This window comes from Entelurus aequoreus, linkage group LG07 (genome assembly GCF_033978785.1).
Source record: "Entelurus aequoreus isolate RoL-2023_Sb linkage group LG07, RoL_Eaeq_v1.1, whole genome shotgun sequence".
Lineage (NCBI taxonomy): Eukaryota > Metazoa > Chordata > Actinopteri > Syngnathiformes > Syngnathidae > Entelurus > Entelurus aequoreus.
The window spans coordinates 11,178,473-11,204,034 of record NC_084737.1 but is presented as its reverse complement, the minus strand read 5'-3'; the positions used below and the strand labels follow the sequence as shown (position 1 = coordinate 11,204,034).

Below are 25,562 nucleotides of genomic sequence, written 5' to 3'. Positions count from 1 at the left end.
AACATGTTTTCAGTTATTTCACCTTTTTTTGTTAAGTACATAACTCCACATGTGTTCATTCATAGTTTTGATGTGACAATCTACAATGGAAATAGTCATGAAAATAAAGAAAACTCATTGAATGAGAAGGTGTGTCATACTATATGTATTATGTATCACATGTATTATATATATTTAATATATGTATTATATGTAATGTATATGTATTATATATATTTAATACATATATTATATGTAATATATATTATATATTTAATATATACAGTATATATGTATGTTAAAGTTAAATGTGAAAATTATAATTAAACAAGTGCACTGTATAATTACAACACTCATTATAACTGAAAATATATTACTAATAGTTGACTAAAATAGGATGACAAAACTGTTTAAGTAAAAATAATAAACTATTACCGTATTTTTCGGACTATAAGTCGCAGTTTTTTTCATAGTTTGGCCGGGGCTGCGACTTATACTCAGGAGCGACTTATGTGTGAAATTATTAACACATTACCGTAAAATATCAAATAATATTATTTAGCTCATTCACGTAAGAGACTAGATGTATAAGATTTTATGGGATTTAGCGATTAGGAGTGACAGATTGTTTGGTAAACGTATAGCATGTTCTATATGTTATAGTTATTTGAATGACTCTTACCATAATATGTTACGTTAACATACCAGGCACGTTCTCAGTTGGTTATTTATGCCTCATATAACGTACACTTATTCAGCCTGTTGTTCACTATTCTTTATTTATTTTAAATTGCCTTTCAAATGTCTATTCTTGGTGTTGGCTTTTATCAAATAAATTTCCCCCAAAAATGCGACTTATACTCCAGTGCGACTTATATATGTTTTTTTCCTTCGTTATTATGCATTTTCGGCAGGTGTGACTTATACTTTGGAGCGACTTATACTCCGAAAAATACGGTAATAATATTTAAAGTACCATTAAAAAAAATTAATAAATAAAATTAAAGATTAAACATCAAATGGAAATAAGTGTCTGACCCAAGAGCGTAAATTAGCATGGTCATCCGTGACTAAGCTGCCAAAGATAAGTTATGTATGTATATATAATGTGAAATAATCTATTAAATTGTGATATATATATATATATATATATATATATATATATATATATATATATATATATATATATATATATATATATATATATTACAATTTAATAGATTATTTCACATTTTTATTAAATTGTGATATATATATACATATATATATATATATATATATATATATATCACAATTTAATAGATTATTTCACATTTGTATCTTGTTCATTAATTGAGATTTTATTTTATCTACGTAATTATTGGATTTTTACTTTTCATTTGATTTGGGCACCAAAACCCCCCCACATATTTCTAAAAAATTGTATTGAAGAAATTGTTTTAAAGAATATAATAGAATCCATTTGTTCTGATGATCTTGAAACTACTCAGCTCATTAATTTCCTTGTCATAATTCCATTATTGTTTTCTCATTTGAAGATTATAGAACCACATTGCACTGTTTCTAACATTTTGACCCTTTCACATAAGTCGTAACGTGGCCCTCTTGTTGTCTGCTGCAGGGTGAGAAGTTCCTTTTCCTCAAGAAGAAATACAGACAGCTGCTGCAAGCGCGGAGCACCAAAGACACACTCGACGTGCAAGACGAGGACAGCCAAGGACGCTCCAGCCCCGCCACAGCGCCGGCCAGCGAGCAGCACCGTGAACCTGAACCGATGACGCACACGGAGCCAGACAACGCCGCTGAGGTGACGATGCAGTAAAACATTTCATTCTGTCAACTTCTAAACCTGCGCCGCGTGGGGACGTAAAAGCCTGAAAGATCATTTGACCATGCGATCTTGAAAACTACAACTTCGGAAGAATTAAGCCATAAATTAAATTACATTTGACCCCATTTGTGTCTTTTAAAACTAGAATGTCACTCAGTAGCACGCCGACGTCCATCGTAAAAACAAAGTTGATGAGTGTATTTCTCTTTTGGTTGTGCTCCGGCCAGAAGGAGGCAGTAGACGCCAGTGAAGGCCAATCGACTGTTAGCACCTGTTGGGCGACACACAGGCCAGGAGCTTCTCCTTGAGCCACCAGGTGGTGCCAGATTAATTGGCTTTGCCTTCTGGAACAAGCAGAAGTGGGAGGGTACCAGCGGGTGTTAAAAGGAATGGGTTGGAGGGGCTCAGAATCTGCATTTAAATAAAGCCCCCTGTTATGATGTTAAGCAGCAACACGTTGGACCTCATTAGAAAGATAATAATCATTTGTGCCTCTTAAAGAGATCTGTCACAGTGAAGATGTATGGCCCTCCTGTGTGTGTGTGTGTGTGCGCACGTGCTGAAGTAGAACCTAAAAGTGTGTTGAACATATAAACGTAAAAATATTAAACTTGCTCTTTGGCTAATTAGAACAGCACCCGAGTTTGTAACTTGCTAACACCCACAGGATGGTAATTTCTGGTCCATTTTAAAGCCAAGTTGGCATGACGACAAAACAAAATGTTTACTTTGGAAGGACGAGCCTCACGACTGATGTTGATGTAGTGTGCAGTGGATTCAATGACGATCAATTATTCATTCCTAGGTTTTTTGTTTTAATTTGGACTATATTTACTAATACTTCATAGTATTAATAATAAACAGTCCCTCCAGGAATTCGCTCAGTTGCGATTGTGCCATTTCTGCAAAGTTAACCAATCCCGGGGCACTTATTTGCTAATCAACGTCATTTTTTAACATTCGAATTAGTCCCTGAGCAGTGCTCAAACGCACTCGTCAATTGTGTAATCCAGTGGTGTCAAACTCTGTTTTTACTAAGGGTCACATCGCAGTTAAGGCTGTCCTCAGAGGGCCGCTTGTAACCGTGAATAATGTATGAATACAAATGTATAGGGCAGACCTGGGCAAATTAACATGCGGCCTTCTAAGTTTTTTCAATCTGGCCCGCCGGACATTCGTAAATAATTTTTTTAGATCTTTAAGATGGAAACTGTAGCTGCCATTATGACGTGCAGTGATGTTTTCAAATGACCGTAAGTCTTGAACGATACAAAGTATTTCAATGGTTGGAATCTGCGCTTTTGTATGATATACTAGTTACTAGGGATGTCCGATAATGGCTTTTTGCCGATATCCGATATTCCGATATTGTCCAACTCTTTAATTACCGATACCGATATCAACCGATGCCGATATCAACCGATATATACAGTCGTGGAATTAACAGATTATTATGCCTAATTTGGACAACCAGGTATGGTGAAGATAAGGTACTTTAAAAAAATTTTTATAAAATAAAACAAGATAAATAAATTAAAAACATTTTCTTGAATAAAAAAGAAAGTAAAACAATATAAAAACAGTTACATAGAAACTAGTAATTAATGAAAATTTGTAAAATTAACTGTTAAAGGCCTACTGAAACCCACTACTACCGACCACGCAGTCTGATAGTTTATATATCAATGATGAAATCTTAACATTATAACACATGCCAATACGGCCGGGTTAACTTATAAAGTGACATTTTAAATTTGCCGCTAAACTTCCGGTTCGAAACGCCTCTGAGGATGACGTATGCGCGTGACGTAGCCCGACGAACACGGGTATGCCTTCCACATTGAAGCCGGTACGAAAAAGCTCTGTTTTCATTTCATAATTCCACAGTATTCTGGACATCTGTGTTCGTGAATCTGTTTCAATCATGTTCATTGCATTATGGAGAAGGAAGCCAAGCAAGCAAAGAAGAAAGTTGTCGGTGCGAAATGGACGTATTTTTCGAACGTAGTCAGCCACAACAGTACACAGCCGGCGCTTCTTTGTTTACATTCCCGAAAGATGCAGTCAAGATGGAAGAACTCGGATAACAGAGACTCTAACCAGGAGGACTTTTGATTTGGATACACAGACGCCTGTAGAGAACTGGGACAACACAGACTCTTACCAGGATTACTTTGATTTGGATGACAAAGACGCAGACGTGCTACTGTGAGTATGCAGCTTTGGCTTTTTTTTGCGTATGTACGTAACTTTTTTAAAATATATAAGCTTTATGAACCTTGGGTTAGGTGAACGGTCTTTTGGGCTGAGTGATTGTGTGTGTTGATCATGTGTTTGAATTGTATTGGCGTGTTCTATGGAGCTAGGAGCTAGCAGAGGAGCTAGGAGCTAGCATAACACGTACCGTACCGTAAGTGCGCGTCACGTACGTAACTTTTTAAAAATATATAAGCTTTATGAACCTTGGGTTAGGTGAACGGTCTTTTGGGCTGAGTGATTGTGTGTGTTGATCGGGTGTTTGAATTGTATTGGCGTGTTCTATGGAGCTAGGAGCTAGCAGAGGAGCTAGGAGCTAGCATAACAAACACGCAGGTGTTATTATGCAGGATTAATTTGTGGCATATTAAATATAAGCCTGGTTGTGTTGTGGCTAATAGAGTATATATATGTCTTGTGTTTATTTACTGTTGTAGTCATTCCCAGCTGAATATCAGGTACCGTGAGTATGCAGCCTTGGCTGCTAAACATTCGATAACTTGACCGTATGTGCGCGTCACGTACGTAACTTTTTAAAAATATATAAGCTTTATGAACCTTGGGTTAGGTAAACGGTCTTTTGGGCTGAGTGATTGTGTGTGTTGATCAGGTGTTTGAATTGTATTGGCGTGTTCTATGGAGCTAGGAGCTAGCAGAGGAGCTAGGAGCTAGCATAACAAACACGCAGGTGTTTTTATGCAGGATTAATTTGTGGCATATTAAATATAAGCCTGGTTGTGTTGTGGCTAATAGAGTATATATATGTCTTGTGTTTATTTACTGTTGTAGTCATTCCCAGCTGAATATCAGGTCACCCCCGGCTCTCACAGCATCTTCCCTATCTGAATAGCTTCAACTCCCCACTAGTCCTTCACTTGCACTTTACTCATCCACAAATCTTTCATCCTCGCTCAAATTAATGGGGAAATTGTCGCTTTCTCGGTCCGAATCTCTCTCACTTCATGCGGCCATCATTGTAAACAATAGGGAACTTTGCGTATATGTTCAACTGACTACGTCACGCTACTTCCGGTAGGTGCAAGCCTTTTTTTTATCAGATACCAAAAGTTGCAATCTTTATCGTCGTTGTTCTATACTAAATCCTTTCAGCAAAAATATGGCAATATCGCGAAATGATCAAGTATGACACATAGAATAGATCTGCTATCCCCGTTTAAATAAAAAAAATTCATTTCAGTAGGCCTTTAAAGGTTAGTATTATTAGTGGACCAGCAGCACGCACAATCATGTGTGCTTACGGACTGTATCCCTTGCAGACTGTATTGATATATATTGATATATAATGTAGGAACCAGAATATTAATAACAGAAAGAAACAACCCTTTTGTGTGAATGAGTGTGAATGAGTGTAAATGGGGGAGGGAGGTTTTTTGGGTTGGTGCACTAATTGTAAGTGCATCCTGTGTTTTTTATGTGGATTTAATAAAAAAAACCAAAAAAAAAAAAAAACCAAAAAAAAAAACCTGATACTGATAATAAAAAAACCGATACCGATAATTTCCGATATTACATTTTAACGCATTTATCGGCCGATAATATCGGCAGACCGATATTATCGGACATCTCTACTAGTTACTATGGTAATCTAATTAGTAGGGGTGTAACGGTACACAAAAATTCCGGTTCGGTACGTACCTCGGTTTAGAGGTCGCGGTTCGGTTCATTTTCGGTACAGTAAGAAAACAACAAAATATACATTTTTGGGCTATTTATTTACCATCCATCCATCCATTTTCTACCGCTTATTTCCTTCGGGGTCGCGGGGGGCGCTGGAGCCTATCTCAGCTACAATCGGGCGGAAGGCGGGGTACACCCTGGACAAGTCGCCACCTCATCGCAGGGCCAACACAGATAGACAGACAACATTCACACTCACATTCACACACTAGGGCCAATTTAGTGTTGCCAATCAACCTATCCCCAGGTGCATGTCTTTATTTACCAAATTTGCAAAATCGTCCACCAAAAATATTTTTCTTAGAGCAATATTTGATGTGAAGTATCCGGAACCTTGGCTAGGTCAATAATTCATAATAACATTGATTTTGATTCAATATTAATGTTTTGAGCAATGACAGTTTGAAAGAAAAAAAAAAACAGCTTTGTTTTATTAGTCAACATTGCAACTTTTTCTAAATTACATTCAACCTTTCAGCTTTTTTATTTCACTTTTGTTATGTTTTTGTTTATTTTAATAGTATTTTTAGAATGTGCCGTGGGCCTTTAAAACATTAGCTGTGGGCCGCAAGTGGCACACTTTTGACACCCCTGCTGTAGATAATAAAAAATTAAATCTGATAAATCTATGGATAAAAAGCAGAGCCTGGCGACGCATGCGCGTTTATCATTACTCTCTCGCTCTCTCTGTCTCTGCCCCTCCCTCACCAATGCTGCTGCGCGCACAATTTGTTTTGTTTTTAACCCCTTCTTAACCCTGAACGTACATTGAAAATCCACGCGACCCTAACTCAATATACCGGACATTTGAGGCATTTAAGAAACTCCGCCGGGACAGCCCCGCAAAAGAGGACATGGTATATGCTATGGTATGGTCAGTCTATCGTAGCCCGGTCGTTGCTAGTGCTAGCATGGCGTGCGTTGTGCCTCGGTGTGCATCGTTTACACAACGTGCGGAAACTCGTTCGGTACACCTCCGAACCGGACCGAAACCCCCGTACCGAAACGGTTCAATACAAATACACGTACCGTTACACCCCTACTAATTAGTTACTATGGTAATCTCAGTCACAGCAGCTCAGACGAGGCTCCAAGCAGTGTGGGTAGGGAGCGTTTCCACAGAGTGTTTCCAGAGCGGCCAGCCCGAGATTTTTACAACAAAATTCTAAAGCTAAGTGATATATCAGATGTATCAGATAGTAGGGTTTTTTTTTTACCCTTCGCGTTCATATTTCGCTGTGTTTGTTGCATTTTTGTTGATTGTAAAATATGTCGATCAAGAGGGGGTGTGACGTTCATATATTGTCAATATTCAGTGTTTTATCGTTCATAGATAATGTTGTAAATACCACATTCTTTATTTTCATGGACATTCTGGGTGTCTCATTCAGTAAAAAAAAATTAAAATTCTATTCCGTTTTTTAAGGCGGTCTGTCCATAACGTTTTTAGCATTCAGACATTACTGTGAGGTTTTGTATGTGTCCCTAAAAATCAGACACATTTTTTTCTCTAAATTTGGCCCCCCGAGTCAAAATAATTGCACAGGCCTGGTATAGGAATTCACTCAATGATATTGTACAATTGCCTATGCATTTGATTAATACTGTATATTTTTTGCATACACTGTACAAAAAGATAAATATTTAGATTTTGCAGTAAAAAAAATTGACAGTTCATTTTACCATAAAAATGTTGGTATTTTTTTTACGGCATATTACTATAAATGGAAAAACAGTACTACAATATTTTTTTCCCCCCTAAAATCTATTGTTATTTTTACAGTTTACAATTTGATGGATAACTTGCTTTGGAATCAGAAGTCAAGCAGATATTCTTTATTAGTATCGTTGATTTGACCAAAGCAAATATTAAAAATGTATGATAATATACTGTTTGTTTGTTAGGTAACATTGCAGTTTAAATGCAATTGCAGTCAATACATTTATTTAGTTTTTTTTCAAAATGTAAAGAATGAATACATTTAGTAAGAAAATAATCAAGTACATTATTTATGCATATTTCAAGGCTTTCGCAGGCCACATTAAATGATGTGGTAGGCCAAATTTGGCCCCCGGGCCTTGAGTTTGACACCTGTGGTCTAATCAAAACTTCTGTTTGCAATGTAGACAAAGCAGGAATAACAACATGTAACAATATATCAACTCTTTATCGCTCAAACGGCACCATTGGCGTCTTTTTGCAAAGCTCAGACCTACTCCCTGTTTCTGTCTACGCCGCTAAGCCTTCTGGGTAATGTAGTATACAAACATTTAGCAACACACCGACGTCCTCATTTTGTAGTTTACATGTATTTACATTAGTGCTGTCATAGTATTAAATGTTTTAATCAGATGAATCACACTTAATTAATCACAGTAATTACTTGCGTGCATAATTTTAAGTTAACTTTAAGAAATACCCTTATATTTTGACACAAATGCAATTTTATTGTAAGAATGTCACACAGAAAAAACATTTTTTCAACATTTTCCTTAAATTCACATCATTTATTTGCTCAAAATTTGATAACAGTTTTCTCCAAAGTACCATCGGGGTGTATTTTGAAGCGAAAGTTACCACCAAGCAACACACCGACGTCCTCATTTTCTAGTTTACATGTATTTTTATTAGTGCTGTCATAGTATTAATTTTTTAATCAGATTAATCACACTTAATTAATCACAGTAAATTACTTAACTTTAAATGAACTTTAAGAAATACCCCTATATTTTGACACAAATGCAATTTTATTGTAAGAATGTCACACAGAAAAAACACTTTTTTAAAGTTTTCCTTAAATTCACGTCATTTATTTGCTCAAAATTTGATAACCGAGTTCTCCAAAGTACCATCGGGGTGTATTTTGAAGTGAAAGTTACTACCAAGCAACACACCGACGTATGCATTGACCGGATCCCTGACAGTGAAGCACCCATCAGGTAACCATCCGCGGCTATGGTAAAGGAGCATTTGATGTCAAAATAAATTGTGTGATTAATCTGCGTTCATACATGATTAATGCGATAGTGTGTTGTGATTAATCACATGAGTTGAAGCGTTAACTTTGACTGCCCTAAATTAATAAACATTTATTTAACTGGTATTTGACTGGTATACCCAAGCTATGGGGATTATATCAGTAGAAAAAACTGCATTTAGTTTAGATAATAATGAGTCATATATTGGAATATGGGATCCATTATTTAAATTTGTTTTAACTATTAAATGAACCAAAAAATACGACTTATTTTATCTTTGTGGGAAATATTGGACACAGTGTGTTGTCAAGTTTATGAGATGCGATGCAAGTGTAAGCTACTGTACACTATTGTTCTTTTTTTAAATTTTTTATGTTTTTGTTTTTTATAAATGCCTGTAATGATAATGTCAATAAGGGATTTTTAATCACTGCTATGTTGAAATTTTTACTAATATTGATTAGGGCTGCAACAACTAATCGATTGAATAGATTAAAATCGATTATAAAAATAGTTGGCGATTAATTTAGTCATCGATTCGTTGGATCCATGCTATGCGCATGCGCAGAGGCTACTTTTAATTTTTTAAATTTAATTTAATTTAATTTAATTTTGTATTTTTTTTATAAACCTGTATTTATAAACTGCAACATTTACAAACAGCTGAGAAAAAATTATCAAAATAAGTATGGTGCCAGTATGCTGTTTTTTTCCAATAAAATACTGGAAAGGATAGAAATGTAGTTTGTCTCTTTTATCTGAATATTAATCGATTAATCGAAGTAATAATCGACAGATTAATCGATTATCAAATTAGTTGTTAGTTGCAGCCCTATTATTGATACTGTTGATGATAATATTCATTTGTGTTTGACTGCTTTTAGATTGTTTTGTGTCATGTTTGTGTGTCCTCTCAATTGCTCTGTTGATTGCTATTCTGAATGTTGCTGGGTCGGGTCTGGTTCTGGAATTGGAATTGCATTATTATTGTATTTTTGTGTATTTTTTTGTTGGATTGATTAATTAAAAAAAAAGAAAAAAAAAACTAACAAAAAAAAACACATTTATTTAACCAGGGTAAGAAAATTAAACAGTTTGCAATGCTGACCTAGCACAGTGGCAGCATTTACATGTTAGAGATGTTGAAGTGTGATGATAATCTCTCATCGCTCTCATTTACCAAAATAAAATTTGCGCTATATACCGCTCTCAACAGTTCACAAATGCTCTTAAAAAGAAGGTAACACTACAAACAGTATACAGGACAGTGACAATAGCAGCACACTGCGGAGTAATCAGGTAATATATCATTAAAGTGTGGTTTAAATTTTTGTTTAATACAAACTAAGGCCAAATAAGTCTGAATGAATTGTGCTTTCTACTGGTTGTTGCCACGCTGTCGTGGCGAGGCAAGGTGGCGCCTTTGCACCTTCCGCTTTTCTTGAGTGTTTCCACCACAGTCGCGTTGTTTAGGCTTCAACGTTAATTGGATTGTTGTTTGTTAACCCTCACGTGCCAAACGTCTGTCTCGCTGTCTCGTTAGCGCACTCCGTCTGACACCTTTGGTGGCTTGACGACCACAAGGCAACATGACACACACGTGTGTATGTGTGAGTGTGTGCGTGTGTGTGGTCTGGATTGTGTCACACCTTCAGTCATCTTTGACTTTTGTGTAACTTTCAGTGGGAGTCGGAGCAAGACGACGAGTCAACAGGAAGTATTGGCTCAGCTCCAGTCGCTGTAAGTACAATAAAACGCTTTAACATCAATGTACCTCTGATGCATCATAAAGTACAAAACCCCAAACCAGTGAAGTTGGCACGTTGTGTAAATGGAAAAAAAATACAGAATACAATGATTTGCAAATCCTTGTCAACTTATAATATTCAATTTGAATAGACTGCAAAGACAAGATATTTAATGTTCAAACTGCAAATAATCATAAACTTAGAATTTAATGGCAGCAACACATTGCAAAAAAGTTGTCACAGGGGCATTTTTACCACTGTGTTACATGGCCTTTCCTTTTAACAACACTCAGTAAACATTTGGGAACTGAGGAGATCAATTTTTGATGCTTCTCAGGTGGAATTATTTCCCATTCTTGCTTGATGTACAGCTTAACTTTTTCAACAGTCCGGGGTCTCCGTTGTGGTATTTGACGCTTCATAATGCACCACATATTTTCAATGGGAGACAGGTCTGGACTACAGGCAGGCCAGTCTAGTACCCACACTCTTTTACTACGAAGCCACGCTGTTGTAAGACGTGCAGAATGTGTCTTGCTGAAATAAGCAGGGGCGTCCATGGTAACGTTGCTTGGATGGCAACATATGTTGCTCCAAAACCTGTATGTACCTTACAGCATTAATGGTGCCTTCACAGATGTGTAAGTTACCCATGCCTTGGGCACTAATACACCCCCATACCATCATAGATGCTGGCTTTTGAACTTTGTGCCTAGAACAGTCAGGATGGTTCTTTTCCTCTTTGGTCCGGAGGACACGACGTCCACAGTTTCCAAAAACAATTTGAAATGTGGACTCGTCAGACCACAGAACTAAGGCTGCAGCTAACGATTATTTTTCTATCGATTAATCTATAGATTATTTTTTCGATTAATCGGTTAATCTATAGATTATTTTTTTCGATTAATCTATAGATTATTTTTCCTTTTACCGATTATTTTTTTTATTCAAAATGAAGATGAAAAAATAAATGTAGGCCCGTTTTTTCAAAAGGCATGGCTTTTATTTACAAAAAAAAAGAAGTATGGCCACTCAGTCAACATTGACAACAACATGACTAAATATTCTGTAACAATGTAAACATTTAAAACTTTTAACATTTAACAAAATTAAAAGTAGCTTATTTGCTTTTTAATGTGCAAATATAAAAGTCAACATCCAGTGCAAATCTTAATATTCTGCAATAGTATAAGCATTTCAAAAGTAAAAGTATTGCTTATTTTGCTTTAAAATGTGCAAAAATAAAGATAAACATCCAATACAAAAAAGTGCAAAACGAAATATTCTGTAACAACAGTGTAAACATTTCAACAAAAGTGAAAGTATTGCTTATTTGCTAAAATGTGCAAAAATAAAGATAAACATCCAATACAAAAAAGTGCCAATGTAAATATTCTGGAGCACTGTAAACATTAAGTATTGCTTTTAAAATGTGCAAAATAAACATCCAGTCCAACACAGTACACAATAACCAATTCTACTCATTCCAGTGAGTGTCTAACAGTTGTAATGAAGAAAGGTTAGCATGTGTACATGTTTGGTTCTTTTCTTGTTTACAATATTCCCAGCAGCTGAAAATAGGCGCTCAGAAGGGGTCGATGTGGCTGGAACGAGAGGTAATTAGCCTTCACCTCAAGCCAGGACTGCGAGTGAGCTGAGCTGTAGTTTATATTTTTAGAAGGTCAACGGGCTCATAGTGATGTTACTAGTAGTTGACTGGGAGGTGTTTATTATCATTTGGGGAGAGTCCGCTGCCTGATGCTCACCTGCTAAACACCTATCTGCTCCACGCTGAAGCGCTGACTACATGCGCTCTGAATACACACTGCTGATTGGCTGATAATGCTTCGTGTGTACCAATCAGATGGTTGTGTGGGTGGGACAATGCTGCGTGTGTACCAATCAGATGGTTGTGTGGGTGGGACAATGCTGCGTGCTGAGACAGACGCAGAGGAGCGAAGCAACTTGTTAAGACTTTAGCAGCTAAAGTTAGCTTTAGCTTAGGAACTCGTTCGGTACACCCCCGTGCCGAACCGAAAGCCCCGTACCGAAACGGTTCAATACAAAACACGTACCGTTACACCCCTAGCAGATACAAATGACACAGTCATGTTTTTGTGTAATGATGACAACGTATGCTCGCGCGGACGATTGACTAGTTGGTTTTCTTTTCAAATGTTCGTTCATAGCCGTTGTGCTGCTATGATAGGCCATTTCCGCTCGACACAGTGTGCATACAACAACATTATTAGGCCGTTTATTGAAATACTCCCACACTTTTGACCACTTTTGGCATGCTTTTCCCCCCTCGCTCGCACCGCTCGCATCGTCTGCTTTGATCGTCTGCTTTGCGGTCCGCCATGACGGTAGTGTGACGTAAATATGCGACGCGTCGACGCACAAAAACGGCGTCGACGTATTTACGTAACCGATGACGTCGACTACGTCGACGCGTCGTTTCAGCCTTACACAGAACACTTTTATACTTTGCATCTGTCCTTCTTAGATGAGCTCGGGCCGAGCAAAGCCTACGGCGTTTCTGGGTGTTGTTGATAAATGGCTTTGGTTTTGCATAATAGAGTTTTAACTTGCACTTACAGATGTAGCGATGAACTGTAGTTACTGACAGTGGTTTTCTGAAGTGTTCCTGAGTCCATGTGGTGATATCCTTTACATACTGATGTCGCTTTTTGATGCAGTATCGCCTGAGAGATCGAAGGTCACAGGCATTCGATGTTGGTTTCTCGGCCTTGCCGTGGTTGCTCCAGATTCTCTGAACATTTTGATGATATTATGGAAGTTAGATGGTGAAATCCCTAAATTCCTCGTTGAGAAATGTTCTTAAACTGTTCGACAATTTGCTCACACATTTGTTCACAAAGTGGAGACCTTCGCCCCATCCTTGTTTGTGAATGACTGAGCATTTCATGGAAGCTGCTTTTATACCCAATCATGGCACCCACCTGTTCCCAATTAGCCTGTTCACCTGTGGGATGTTCCAAATAAGTGTTTGATGAGCATTCCTCAATTTTCTCAGTCTTTTTTGCCACTTGTGCCAGCTTCTTTGAAACATGTTGCAGGCATCAAATTCCAAATGGGCTAATATTTGCAAAAAATAACAAAGTTTACCAGTTCCATCGTTAAATATCTTGTCTTTGCAGTCTATTCAATTGAATATAGGTTGAAAAGGATTTGCAAGTCATTGTATTCTGTTATTATTTACCATTTACACAACGTGACAACTGGTTTTGGGGTTTGTACCTGTAAATGATCATGTTTACCTCATATTTTATGGTGTTAAATACCACTGCTGTGCCACCTTTTGTAAATCTATATTAAGCCCCGCCCTCTCCCTGTACCAGTTGGACCCAATAGAAAAAGAGTGGATCTACTTTGCGGCTGGCGCTCGAGTTTTTGACCTCAGTCAGCTGCTACGACAAGACCCTTCACTTGCCAACAAGAAGGTAGCATCGCAAACTATCTCAGTTTGGTGCAAAAACAACATTTTAGCTCAAAAATGGATGTTGCCAACAGCCATGTTTCAAACCAACTTCTGGGATAGGAAAACATTTTTGGGGAATTAAACTCCGGAGATACTTGTTGGTTCAGAAAAAGGTTGTTTTACATTTCACCACACGGGTGCATACATTCTCTAAAACGGGGGGCGTCAAACTAATTTTAGCTCAACGGCCACAGGAAGGAGGAAAATCTATTCCCATGTGGGCCGGACTGGTAAAATCAGCATTGGTTGCTGTGACGCGAGAAATTCGGCCGCCATCTTGAAGTGGTGATGAGGAGCCGGCGAGCAGCCTTAACTGACAGTTGACAGGTAGAAAACAAAGATGGTGTTCAGCGTTTTCCTGCTCAAATTAGCGGACTGTTGAAAATAGGAATCGGGGGATTACTTTTCACAAGTAAGACTTAACATTAACGTACTATTGGTTGTATTTTGTGAAAAGAATATTACCACAGAGTTGAGAAGGAGCAATATTCGATTACTAACATTGTTGGGTAAGACAGAATTTGGTTTTATTCTGAATCCAGTGAAACAGATTGGTGGTTTTAGCTGATATAAAGACTTTCAGGTGTTTATATATGTTTATGTTTAAGTATTTGGCAGACTCTTTTATCCAAAGCGACATACATAAAAAATACATATAAAACTATCACTGTAAACGAGAGATATTATCGGACGATAAATGCTTTAAAATGTGATATCGGAAATTATCGGTATCGTTTTTTTTTATCGGTATCTTTTTTAAAATTTGTATTTATTTGTTTAATTAAATCAACATAAAAAACACAAGATACACTTACAATTAGTGCACCAACCCAAAAAACCTCCCTCCCCCATTTACACTCATTCACACTCATTCACACAAAAGGGTTGTTTCTTTCTGTTGTTAATATTCTGGTTCCTACATTATATATCAATATATATCAATACAGTCTGCAAGGGATACAGTCCGTAAGCACACATGATTGTGTGTGCTGCTGGTCCACTAATAGTACTAACCTTTAACAGTTAATTTTACTCGTTTTCATTCATTACTAGTTTCTATGTAATTGTTTTTATATTCTTTTACTTTCTTTTTTATTCAAGAAAATGTTTTTAATTTATTTATCTTATTTTATTTTTAAAAAAAAGGACCTTATCTTCACCATACCTGGTTGTCCAAATTAGGCATAATAATGTGTTAATTCCACGACTGTATATATCGGTATCGGTTGATATCGGTATCGGTAATTAAAGAGTTGGACGATATCGGAATATCGGATATCGGCAAAAAGCCATTATCGGACATCCCTACTGTAAACATTATCATTTAAGGGAAGAATGTAATACAAAATATCAATACAAAGTGTCAAGACAGAATAAACTACAGTCTATAGGTCCCTAAGATATATAGATATCTAATGTATTCATACATTGTTTATGTAGGATATACGCATGTATAAAGTACTATCTATCTATATATAACCTAATCATAATGTTTCTTGAATTTAAAAATATTTTAAAAAAAATCCCCCCTCTCTGGGATTATATTCCCAGTTTTGATCTCGGACGTCTGGTCACTTATAGCATATAAGAATATTCTATTACTGTTAAGCAAACTATGAAAAATAAAACATGTGTCCTTTATCATAGCTACACGTATGACAAAAAAAATCAGTGGTATTCAGTGAGGTAAGATGTCAGTTCATTGCTTTTGCCAAATGAATTGCACTGAGTGGAGCGGAGCGGATTACCACTCCAAGATGGCGGCCACGTGTCTCGTCAGCGCCAGTAGGCAGTAGCACTCCATGCTGCCTCTACTTATAAGATGTCTATGCTGTTGAGTACCGGTACCGATTTCCAGGTAACAGGAATTGGTTCCGTATCGTTTCAAATGTGTAACTCGTATCCTGAGGTACCACTGTCGCTAGTTTGCTTGTAGAGATAGTTAGCAAGGAATTGTTCAAGCTACTTATTCCTCACAATCGCTAAACTACATCTGTACTTTTGTTCAGAGCGACTTAGCTACTTAGTTGGTAAAGCTAGAAAATATAGCACCCAGTAGTAAACGCTAGTTGGTTCCCTTCTTAATTTTCAGCACATAATGGTTAAATTTTAGAGATTGATAAATAATTTTTAGTTTTTTGGCCAGTTAGTGATCAAAGTTAGTTAAATGAATCCACCCGTAGCTATTTAGCCATTTAGTGCTCAAAGTTAGCTAGCTAGTGTTTTCAAAGGCCTGCTTTGCTTCTTCGTGGTCAGATTTAGTAGATAATCCCTTATTAGTTCCACTTTGGGCTAATCCGCAATGATTATGCATCATCAAGAGCAGCTCGTTGGTGTCATTTGGTCAAAAGTGGCTGAAAGCTAGTTCATTTGTTGTTTGGCGCTGTTTTATGCTCTGATTCTCTTGTTTTGTGTCTTGTTTTCATGTCCCAACCAGGACTTCACATCTGTGAGTATTTGATTTACTTCCTGTTGTTGAATAGTGAAGTACAGTGTTGTGCAAAAGCCAACATTATATTGTTTTATCAATATAACATAGGTTCAGTAGTTGTATAGCGTGGATGAGTCCAACGCATTTCAGGTAGCACATTTTACAGAAAAATACACAACTGTCATCATTTAAAGGGGAACTGCACTTTTTTGCGGATTTTTTCCTATTCACAATCCTTATGTAAGACAAGAACACATGTTTTCCTTTTTTTATGCATCCTAACTTGTAAATAATCCCTAGCAAGAGTCAGTTAACAATGAAAGTAATGGGCTTTGAACTCTTCCGCCTATAAAACACTCTAAAAACATCAAAAAACCTTTATCAACATTGTATATACATGCTGTAATGTAGTAACAGGCACATTCGCACTAACATGTAATATTTACATATCTTTCTCCATTTAAACAGCACATAAATTTCACAGACACATCACAACATTCGCTTTTCCTTCAACAGCAACAACACTACTAATCATGGCAGACCGATTCTGAGGCAACGACGACTACATTAGGACAAATAATGATCCAAAACCTTGTGTATTTTGAGCCTGTATATACGTAGGATAATGTCCAAGTTTTAGAAGCTGTGTGCTAAAGAGATCTAGCATGTAGCACACTGGTTCTTAACCTTGGTTCAATCGAACCCTAGGGGTTCGGTGAGTTGGCCTCAGGGGTTCGGTGGAGCCTCCACCGCGGAGGTCAGGACACACCCGACTCATTGTGTAAATAAAAACTTCTCCCTATCGGCGTCTTATGGATACCCCCAAACAATGTTCCCTCTAATTTTCCATATGCGTGAGCAAACACAAAAACTCCTTGAGGATTCAGTGGAGCACATGTGAGCGACGTCAGACGTGCACACTGTGGCCACACCTGTTCCAAACCTGACTAAATAACAAGTTAAATGTTTTATTATTATAATCAAAATGAAAGCAGTCATTTCCATATTTTCTAATATAAGTGTTTTGGCCCACTTACAATGACAATAACAAAAAAATATTGTTTTTCATGAGCTGTGTACTAGTATTGTATGTCTGGGTGGGGTTCCTGCTTTGGAAATAATTTGTACCACTTTCAGATATTTAGTTCCCACTAAAACATTCACATGTTGCACAATGAGATGTAAACATGGGATCATGTGTACATTCCTGTAACTTTCTGTTTGTAAAAAAATATATTGATTAGTATTTATTTAATGTAATAACATCATTTCATGATTCATATTTATAAATTAAGATGAATATAAGAAAAACAAATTGTTTTTCTCTAATGAAGGGTTCGGTGAATGCGCATATGAAACTGGTGGGGTTCGGTACCTCCAACAAGGTTAAGAACCACTGATGTAGCAGTATTGCTAAGTGCTAAAAAAGAAATACCAACTACGAACATATTAAAACAATCACTTAGTGTATAGTGTCTGCTCTCACTGGGAGGCCGACTGATGGGATGTTTATATCTTCCCGTTTCGATGAAGAATTAATCATAATCCTCACGAATGGTTAAAAAAAAAAAAGTTGACGCAAATAAGTGTCTTTTCGTGTCTTTGAGTTGAATGTTAAAGTTGACCGTTTTCTAGGTTTTTGGCCACAAGCATCTACTATACGTGTGCGTGACAGGCATGATTTATAATCTAATTAACTTTGACCAACTCAGAGGGGAAGCAGCAGTTCACTGGCTCAACATGTAAATATAGCCGCATAAGCTAGTTATCGCTGTGATCACGGCGTCGCTAAAAGTAGTTTGTCTGCGTTAGCACTTATAATAACAATATTGCTAATACTTAGTTAATATTCAGGTCACAACATGTAAATGGAGTATTTTTGGCGGTTTTGGATGTTTTATGGGCTTTATGGGCGCAATACATTTTTTCTACTTCGTACTTACCGTGTATTACAAATTAGAATTCGAGATGTCCGATAATATCGGCCGATAAATGCTTTAAAATGTAATATCGGAAATTATCGGTATCGGTTTCAACCTCCCGATTTTCCCGGGAGACTCCCGAATTTTAGTGCCCCTCCCGAAAATCTCCCGGGGCAACCATTCTCCCGATTTCCACCTGGGTATAGGGGCGAAAGACTAATCGAACCATCTAGTAGCTGGTTCCATCCGAAGTGTCCCCCAGGACAGCAGGCTCGAGGATGCTTTTTATTGGGGGCGTGCGCGCCTTAAAGGCACTGCCTCTGGCGTCCTCTACAACCTGTCGTCACGTCCGCTTTTCCTCCATACAAACAGCGTGCCGGCCCAGTCACACAATGTATGCGGCTTTTACACACACATAAGTGAATGCAATGCATACTTGGTCAACAGCCATACAGGTCACGCTGAGGGTGGCCGTATAAACAACTTTAACACTGTTACAAATATGCGCCACACTGTGAACCCACACCAAACAAGAATGACAAACACATTTCGGGGGAACATCCGCACCGTAACACAACATAAACACAACAGAACAAATACCCAGAACCCCTTGCAGCACTAACTCTTCCGGGACGCTACAATATACACCCCCCCGCTACCACCAAACCCCGCCCCCCCAACCCTGCCCACCTCAACCTCAATAAATATGGCAGTGCCATGTTGGCACTTTTTTCCATAACTGGAGTTGAAGTTGTGCTCTTATTTTTGGAAAACCTTGTTTTTGATTGATTGATTGAAACTTGTATTAGTAGATTGCACAGTACAGTACATATTCCGTACAATTGACCACTAAATGGTAACACATGCATGTATTACATGTATATATTCGCATATATTCATATATATGTTATATTTTATATCGCTATATTTAGTCTATTTATACCTGCATTGTCCTTTCCATCCTTACACTTTCCATCATTGTAACTGAGCTACTGTGTTGAACAATTTCCCTTGTGGATCATTAAAGTTTGTCTAAGTCTAACACCCGAATACGTTTTTCAACGTGTTTAAGTCGGGGTCCACGTTAATAAATTCATGGTAAAGTTACATTGTTTAATGCATCCAACGGGGCATCACAACAATATTAGGCATAATAATGTGTGAATTCCACGACTGTATATATCGGTATCGGTTGATATCGGAATTGGTAATTAAGAGTTGGACAATATTGGATATCGGCAAAAAAGCCATTATCGGACATCTCTAATTAGAATGCATAAAAAAGAAAAAGACGTGTGTTATTGTCTTGCAGAGGGATTGTGAATGATAGACAACATTCCAAAAACAGCGCAGTTCCCCTTTAAGATGACATCTGAAGTTCAGCAAACCTCAAAGGACTCTAGATCAGTGGTTCTTAACCTTGTTGGAGGTACCGAACCCCACCAGTTTCATATGCGCATTCACCGAACCCTTCTTTAGTGAAAAATATATATTTTTTTTTTTTTCAAATTCAAGACAAATTTATATGTTTTTGGTAACACTTTAGTATGGGGAACATATTCTAAGTAACAAAGACTTAATTTAGAGTTATTGGGTTAGGGTTAGGGTTAGAGGGTTATGGCCAGGGTTAGAGGGTTAGGGTTATAATAAGGCCATACCGAATAAGGCATTAATAAGTACTTAATAATGACTAGTTGAGAGCCAATATGTTACTAATTTGCATGTTAATAAGCAACTAATTAATGGTGAATATGTTCCCCATACTAAAGTGTTACCATGTTTTTTTACTGGTGCACAAAATGAACCGTGCATGAACATCACCTTGTTCAAACAACAAAACCAACGCAGTGCATAAACTCACAACAAATTACACACCTGCAAATCAGTCTGACTTCTGCTGTTGTCGCATCTGTAATACGCAGATAGGGAGAAGTTTTTATTTACACGATGAGTCGGGTGCGTCTTGACCTCTGCCGAACCCCTGAGCCTGACTCACCGAACCCCTAGAGTTCGATCGAACCCAGGTTAAGAACCACTGCTCTAGATGGTATCTTAGATTGTTGCCTATACAGTCATTAAATATGTTGTCGTGGTGACAGTTCTGTACCTGATTCCCAATATTTCTTGGAAGAAAAATGATCATGAAATCCGAGAAAATGCTAAAAGAGCACCCTGGATGGGGTTTTGTTCCACCTGATGGGTTCCAGTGTATCCAAGACTGAATATGACAAACTATTGTTTATTAAAGGCCTACTGAAATGAATTTTTTTTTATTTAAACGGGGATAGCAGATCCATTCTATGTGTCATACTTGATCATTTTGCGATATTGCCATATTTTTGCTGAAAGGATTTAGTAGAGAACATCGACGATAAAGTTGCAACTTTTGGTCGCTGATAAAAAAAAGCCTTGCCTGTACCAGAAGTAGCGTGACGTCGCAGGTTGAAGGGCTCCTCACATTTCCCCATTGTTTACACCAGCAGCGAGAGCGATTCGGACCGAGAAAGCGACGATTACCCCATTAATTTGAGCGAGGATGAAAGATTTGTGGATGAGGAACGTGAGAGTGAAGGACTAGAGTGCAGTGCAGGACGTATCTTTTTTCGCTCTAACCGTAACTTAGGTACAAGGGCTCATTGAATTCCACACTTTCTCCTTTTTCTATTGTGGATCACAGATTTGTATTTTAAACCACCTCGGATACTATATCCTCTTGAAAATGAGAGTCGAGAACGCGAAATGGACATTCACAGTGACTTTTATCTCCACGACAATACATCGGCGAAGCACTTTAGCTACGGAGCTAACGTGATAGCATCGGGCTTAACTACAGATAGAAACAAAAGAAATAAACCCCTGACTGGAAGGATAGACAAAAATCAACAATACTATTAAACCATGGACCTGTAACTACACGGTTAATGCTTTCCAGCCTGGCGAAGCTTAACAATGCTGTTGCTAACGACGCCATTGAAGCTAACTTAGCAACGGGACCTCACAGAGCTATGCTAAAAACATTAGCTATCCACCTACGCCAGCCAGCCCTCATCTGCTCATGAACACCCGTGCTCATCTGCGTTCCAGCGATCGACGGAGCGACAAAGGACTTCACCCGATCATCGATGCGGTCGGCGGCTAGCGTCGGATAGCGTGTCTGCTATCCAAGTCAAAGTCCTCCTGGTTGTGTTGCTGCAGCCAGCCGCTAATACACCGATCCCACCTACAGCTTTCTTCTTTGCAGTCTTCATTGTTCATTAAACAAATTGCAAAAGATTCACCAACACAGATGTCCAGAATACTGTGGAATTTTGCGATGAAAACAGAGCTTTTTGTATTGGATACAATACCTCCGTTTCAACGATTGACGTCACGCGCATACGCCATCATACATAGACGTTTTCAACCGGAAGTTTCGCGGGAAATTTAAAATTTCACTTTATAAGTTAACCCGGCCGTATTGGCATGTGTTGCAATGTTAAGATTTCATCATTGATATATAAACTATCAGACTGCGTGGTCGGTAGTAGTGGCTTTCAGTAGGCCTTTAAATATACAAACTTTTTAGGCAAAACCGATCAAACTAGTAATTGTATAAACATTTAAAGTATCAGGTAGTGCAATGTACAGGAAACCTAAAGTGGCGGACTAAGACTTTTTTCTTTGTTTTTTGTCTCTTTCTTGGTCTTCATGTCCTCCATTGTTCCTGTCCTCGTCAGGGGGTAAGTTCCATTCCTCACCTCTCATACCTTAACAGTTAGAAATATTTACCCAAGTTCTGCCTTTGTGGGCCTGGGGCGGCGGGGGGGGGGTTTGTATCCGCAACACGACCCGTAACGCGACGCTTGCCTGCCCTCGGACCCGCGACGGGCTTGTGTAACTTTCACAAGCTCATTCTGAGATTTCCTTCCTAATGGAATTCCGAGAAGGCCGTGTTAAAACATCCAGATCATGCATTTCAAAGGTCTACTATCAAAAGGATTATGAAAGATAGCTTTTTAGCTTCTGCGCACCCCCCCTCCCGGACAACCCAAATCCTTTTATTTGTCCCCCCCCCCGTGCACTTAAGAGATTTGAGCTCATGTTTGTTGTCCCTCCCCAGTGTCACGGTTCTCACACTGTCCTGCGGCCGCCGCGGACCACCTTCTAAGACTCCGCCGTCCCCACCCGGACAAGATAGCGCGGCCGCCATTGATGTGCACGGAGATGAGAGCGGAGGGGGTGAGGGATTAAGGAGAGTCTTAATTCCCCACAAAGACTTCACCTACTTAAAGATAATCTGAAAGTAATAGAGCAGGCTGGGATTAATTGGAGAACAATGGCGCTTGTGTCCCTGGGAAGGTGCTAAGTCCCCTCCGGGCCGCTTTGATGTTCCCTTTTAGTTTCGCCCGTTGGCGTGGAGGAAGATGATCGCGCAGATGTCACGTGACTCCTGAGAGCCGGATCACGCCGGCGGTTTGGTTTAAATTTGACCAAGACTGAAGAAGGGATTACTCCTCGTCCCGGGAACTGTTTCCTGTTTCGGACCAGACACGTCTCATAGGATAAGATAGGGCTAAAACGAGATCGATAAATATGGCGATAGACGCGCCAATCAATGAAACGGTCAATATTTTTTTTGTGTTCTTCGTCGAAAGAAACTGGAAGTTGCAAAGCAAGGTTGGTTGCATGAACAAAGGGACTTGCTCTCTGGTAACCGAGCAACGCAGGAAGTGATCACTGATCAGTGGGAGTGGCACGCTAACAGCCAATCAGGTAACGGTATCAACTATCAGGTTTGGTTGCGCTATCGTGTTGTCTTGCGGTTGATTCTTGAGTATAAAGAGAAAGTAAAAATTAATGCTGCACAGAGCGAAAAAATTATTGATAAAACAGGAAAATTAATCTCGACAGTATTAGCATTTTTTGGGGGGATTTTTTAAAGCGGACTGTAGTCAGACCAATGTGTTTTGTGAATTACGCAAGCCGCTCGTCCCCACTAAGATTGATACCACACCACCTTAGCCGCACTCACCCTTTTGAGCACAGCTGTAGCTTCCCGGCACTAAACCTGCAGAACATGTTTTTTTTTCAGGCTTCTCTTTGCACTATTTTGTTACACTTTATTAAGCATTTCTTACATATTCCTTATTTTTTGCAACTTAATTTTAAGAGGTTGTTGTTAAGTGTTCAAAGTGATTTAAGAATTGTGTTTACATTGAGTCTTTTCCAATGCTTGTGTTGTGATGTTTACATTTCATACACAAAACCCAAAACCAGTGAAGTTGGCACGTTGTGTAAATGGTAAATAAAAACAGAATACAATGATTTGCAAATCATTTTCAACTTATATTCAATTGAATATACTGCAAAGATACGATATTTAACATTCAAACTGGAAAACTTAATTTTTTTGCAAATATTAGCTCATTTGGAATTTGATGCCTGCAACATTATTAAAAAAAATCTGGCACAAGTGGCAAAAAAGACTGAGAAAGTTGAGCAATGCTCATCAAACACTTATATGAAATGTCCCACCGGTGAACAGGCTAATTGGGAACAGGTGGGTGCCATGATTGGGTATAAAAGCAGCTTCCATGAAATGCTCAGTCATCCACAAACAAGGATGGGGCGAGGGTCACCACTTTGTGAACAAATGCGTGAGCAAATTGTCCCAACAGTTTAAGAACAACAACCAGCTATTGCAAGGAATTTAGGGATTTCACCATCTACGGTGTGTCATATCATCAAAAGGTTCAGAGAATCTGGAGAAATCACTGCACGTAAGCGATGATATTACGTACCTTTGATCCCTCGGGCGGTACTGCATCAAAAAGCGACATCAGTGTGTAAAGGATATCACCACATGGGCTCAGGAACACTTCAGAAAACCACTGTCAGTAACTACAGTTGGTCACTTCACCTGTAAGTGCAAGTTAAAACTACTATGCAAAGCGAAAGCCATTTATCAACAACACCCAGAAACGGCGCCGGCTTCGCTCGGCCCGAGCTCTTCTAAGATGGACTGATGCAAAGTGGAAAAGTGTTCTGTGGTCTGACGAGTCCACATTTCAATATGTGTTGCTGCCATTAAATTCGAAGTTGATGATTATTTGCACAAAAAAAATCGAGTTTCTCAGTTCGAACAATAAGTATCTTGTCTTTGCAGTCTATTCAATTGAATATAAGTTGAAACATTTTTGCAAATCATTGTATTCTGTTTTAATTTACGAATTACACAACGTGCCAACTTCAATGGTTTTGGGTTTTGTAGTTTTCTTCTGGTGCTCATTTTATCAATCATGATACAGTTTTCGGCGATTTGCTTAGCTCTAGGATGAGATGATTTTTAGACTAGATAGAACTTTATTTGTTACTTTCATTAGGGTTTGCAGGCGAACTTGTCTGAAGGACCCTCATGTCATGTGTTCTTGTCTCTTTTTCCCTTCATGACGGCCACCTCGTTTGCCCCTTGGACCTGGTCTTCCTCCCCTGGCCTTGCAGTTTGTAAGTACATCATCTGCCAATCACTTCTCTTCCTCCTCTCACGCTGGCTGTCTTTAGGAGTGGGGTGGGAAGGTGTTAGCCGAGGGGTCCCAAGAGCCGTCCCTCAAGTGCTGAAGCAGGCGGGGGGTCAGGAACAGAAAACGAGGGACGCAGGAAGGGGAGACGCCGCATCCTGTCGGTGCTCGTCCATCACCCTTTCCCACTAGGAGACCTCTGAAAAAAATGGCGCTCTGGCCAATCTGTCTTGTCTCGTGGCAGCGGGCACACAATGGAGACACTAAATCCAGACTCCATCTATGGCCATCTGTCTCCTGGGACGCCACCTAGCACACTCTCACAAGACCGAGCAGACCTCTGCCAAGGCTGAACTGATGGCATTCAGTAGAGCGCAACCTTCAGCCATTTTTGAACTCTTCAAAAATAATAACAATAATAATATAGGACCCCTGCATATTTACGATTCAGCATTCTCGTTCCTCCAAATTAACACATTTATGTTAAAAAAAAGAAGAAAAAAAAGACTAATGATAATTCAGAGTTTGGTAGTGTCAAAGAGACATTTTAATGCATATTTTACTTACTACGTGTTAACTATTCGCGAATAGCATAGATCTACTGTATTTATGTACCACATTGTTGTCATACGGTTTTGTGCAATCAACAGTCTGCACTGCGGTAAGAAAGATGCAGTGGATGTTATTGAATAGGTTTCTATCTCCAAGGTTTCTCATTG

At 38.6% G+C, this 25,562-nt stretch overlaps 1 protein-coding gene across 1 annotated transcript in view; it reads left to right on the top strand.

The window, feature by feature from the left end:
* The window catches only part of LOC133653366 (uncharacterized), a 54,260-nt gene that overhangs the window by 9,476 nt on the left and 19,222 nt on the right, over positions 1 to 25,562 (top strand). The window contains 3 exon segments of the mRNA XM_062052553.1: positions 1,601 to 1,786; positions 10,427 to 10,483; positions 13,854 to 13,955. Coding sequence (XP_061908537.1) covers positions 1,601 to 1,786; positions 10,427 to 10,483; positions 13,854 to 13,955 — 345 coding nt within the window.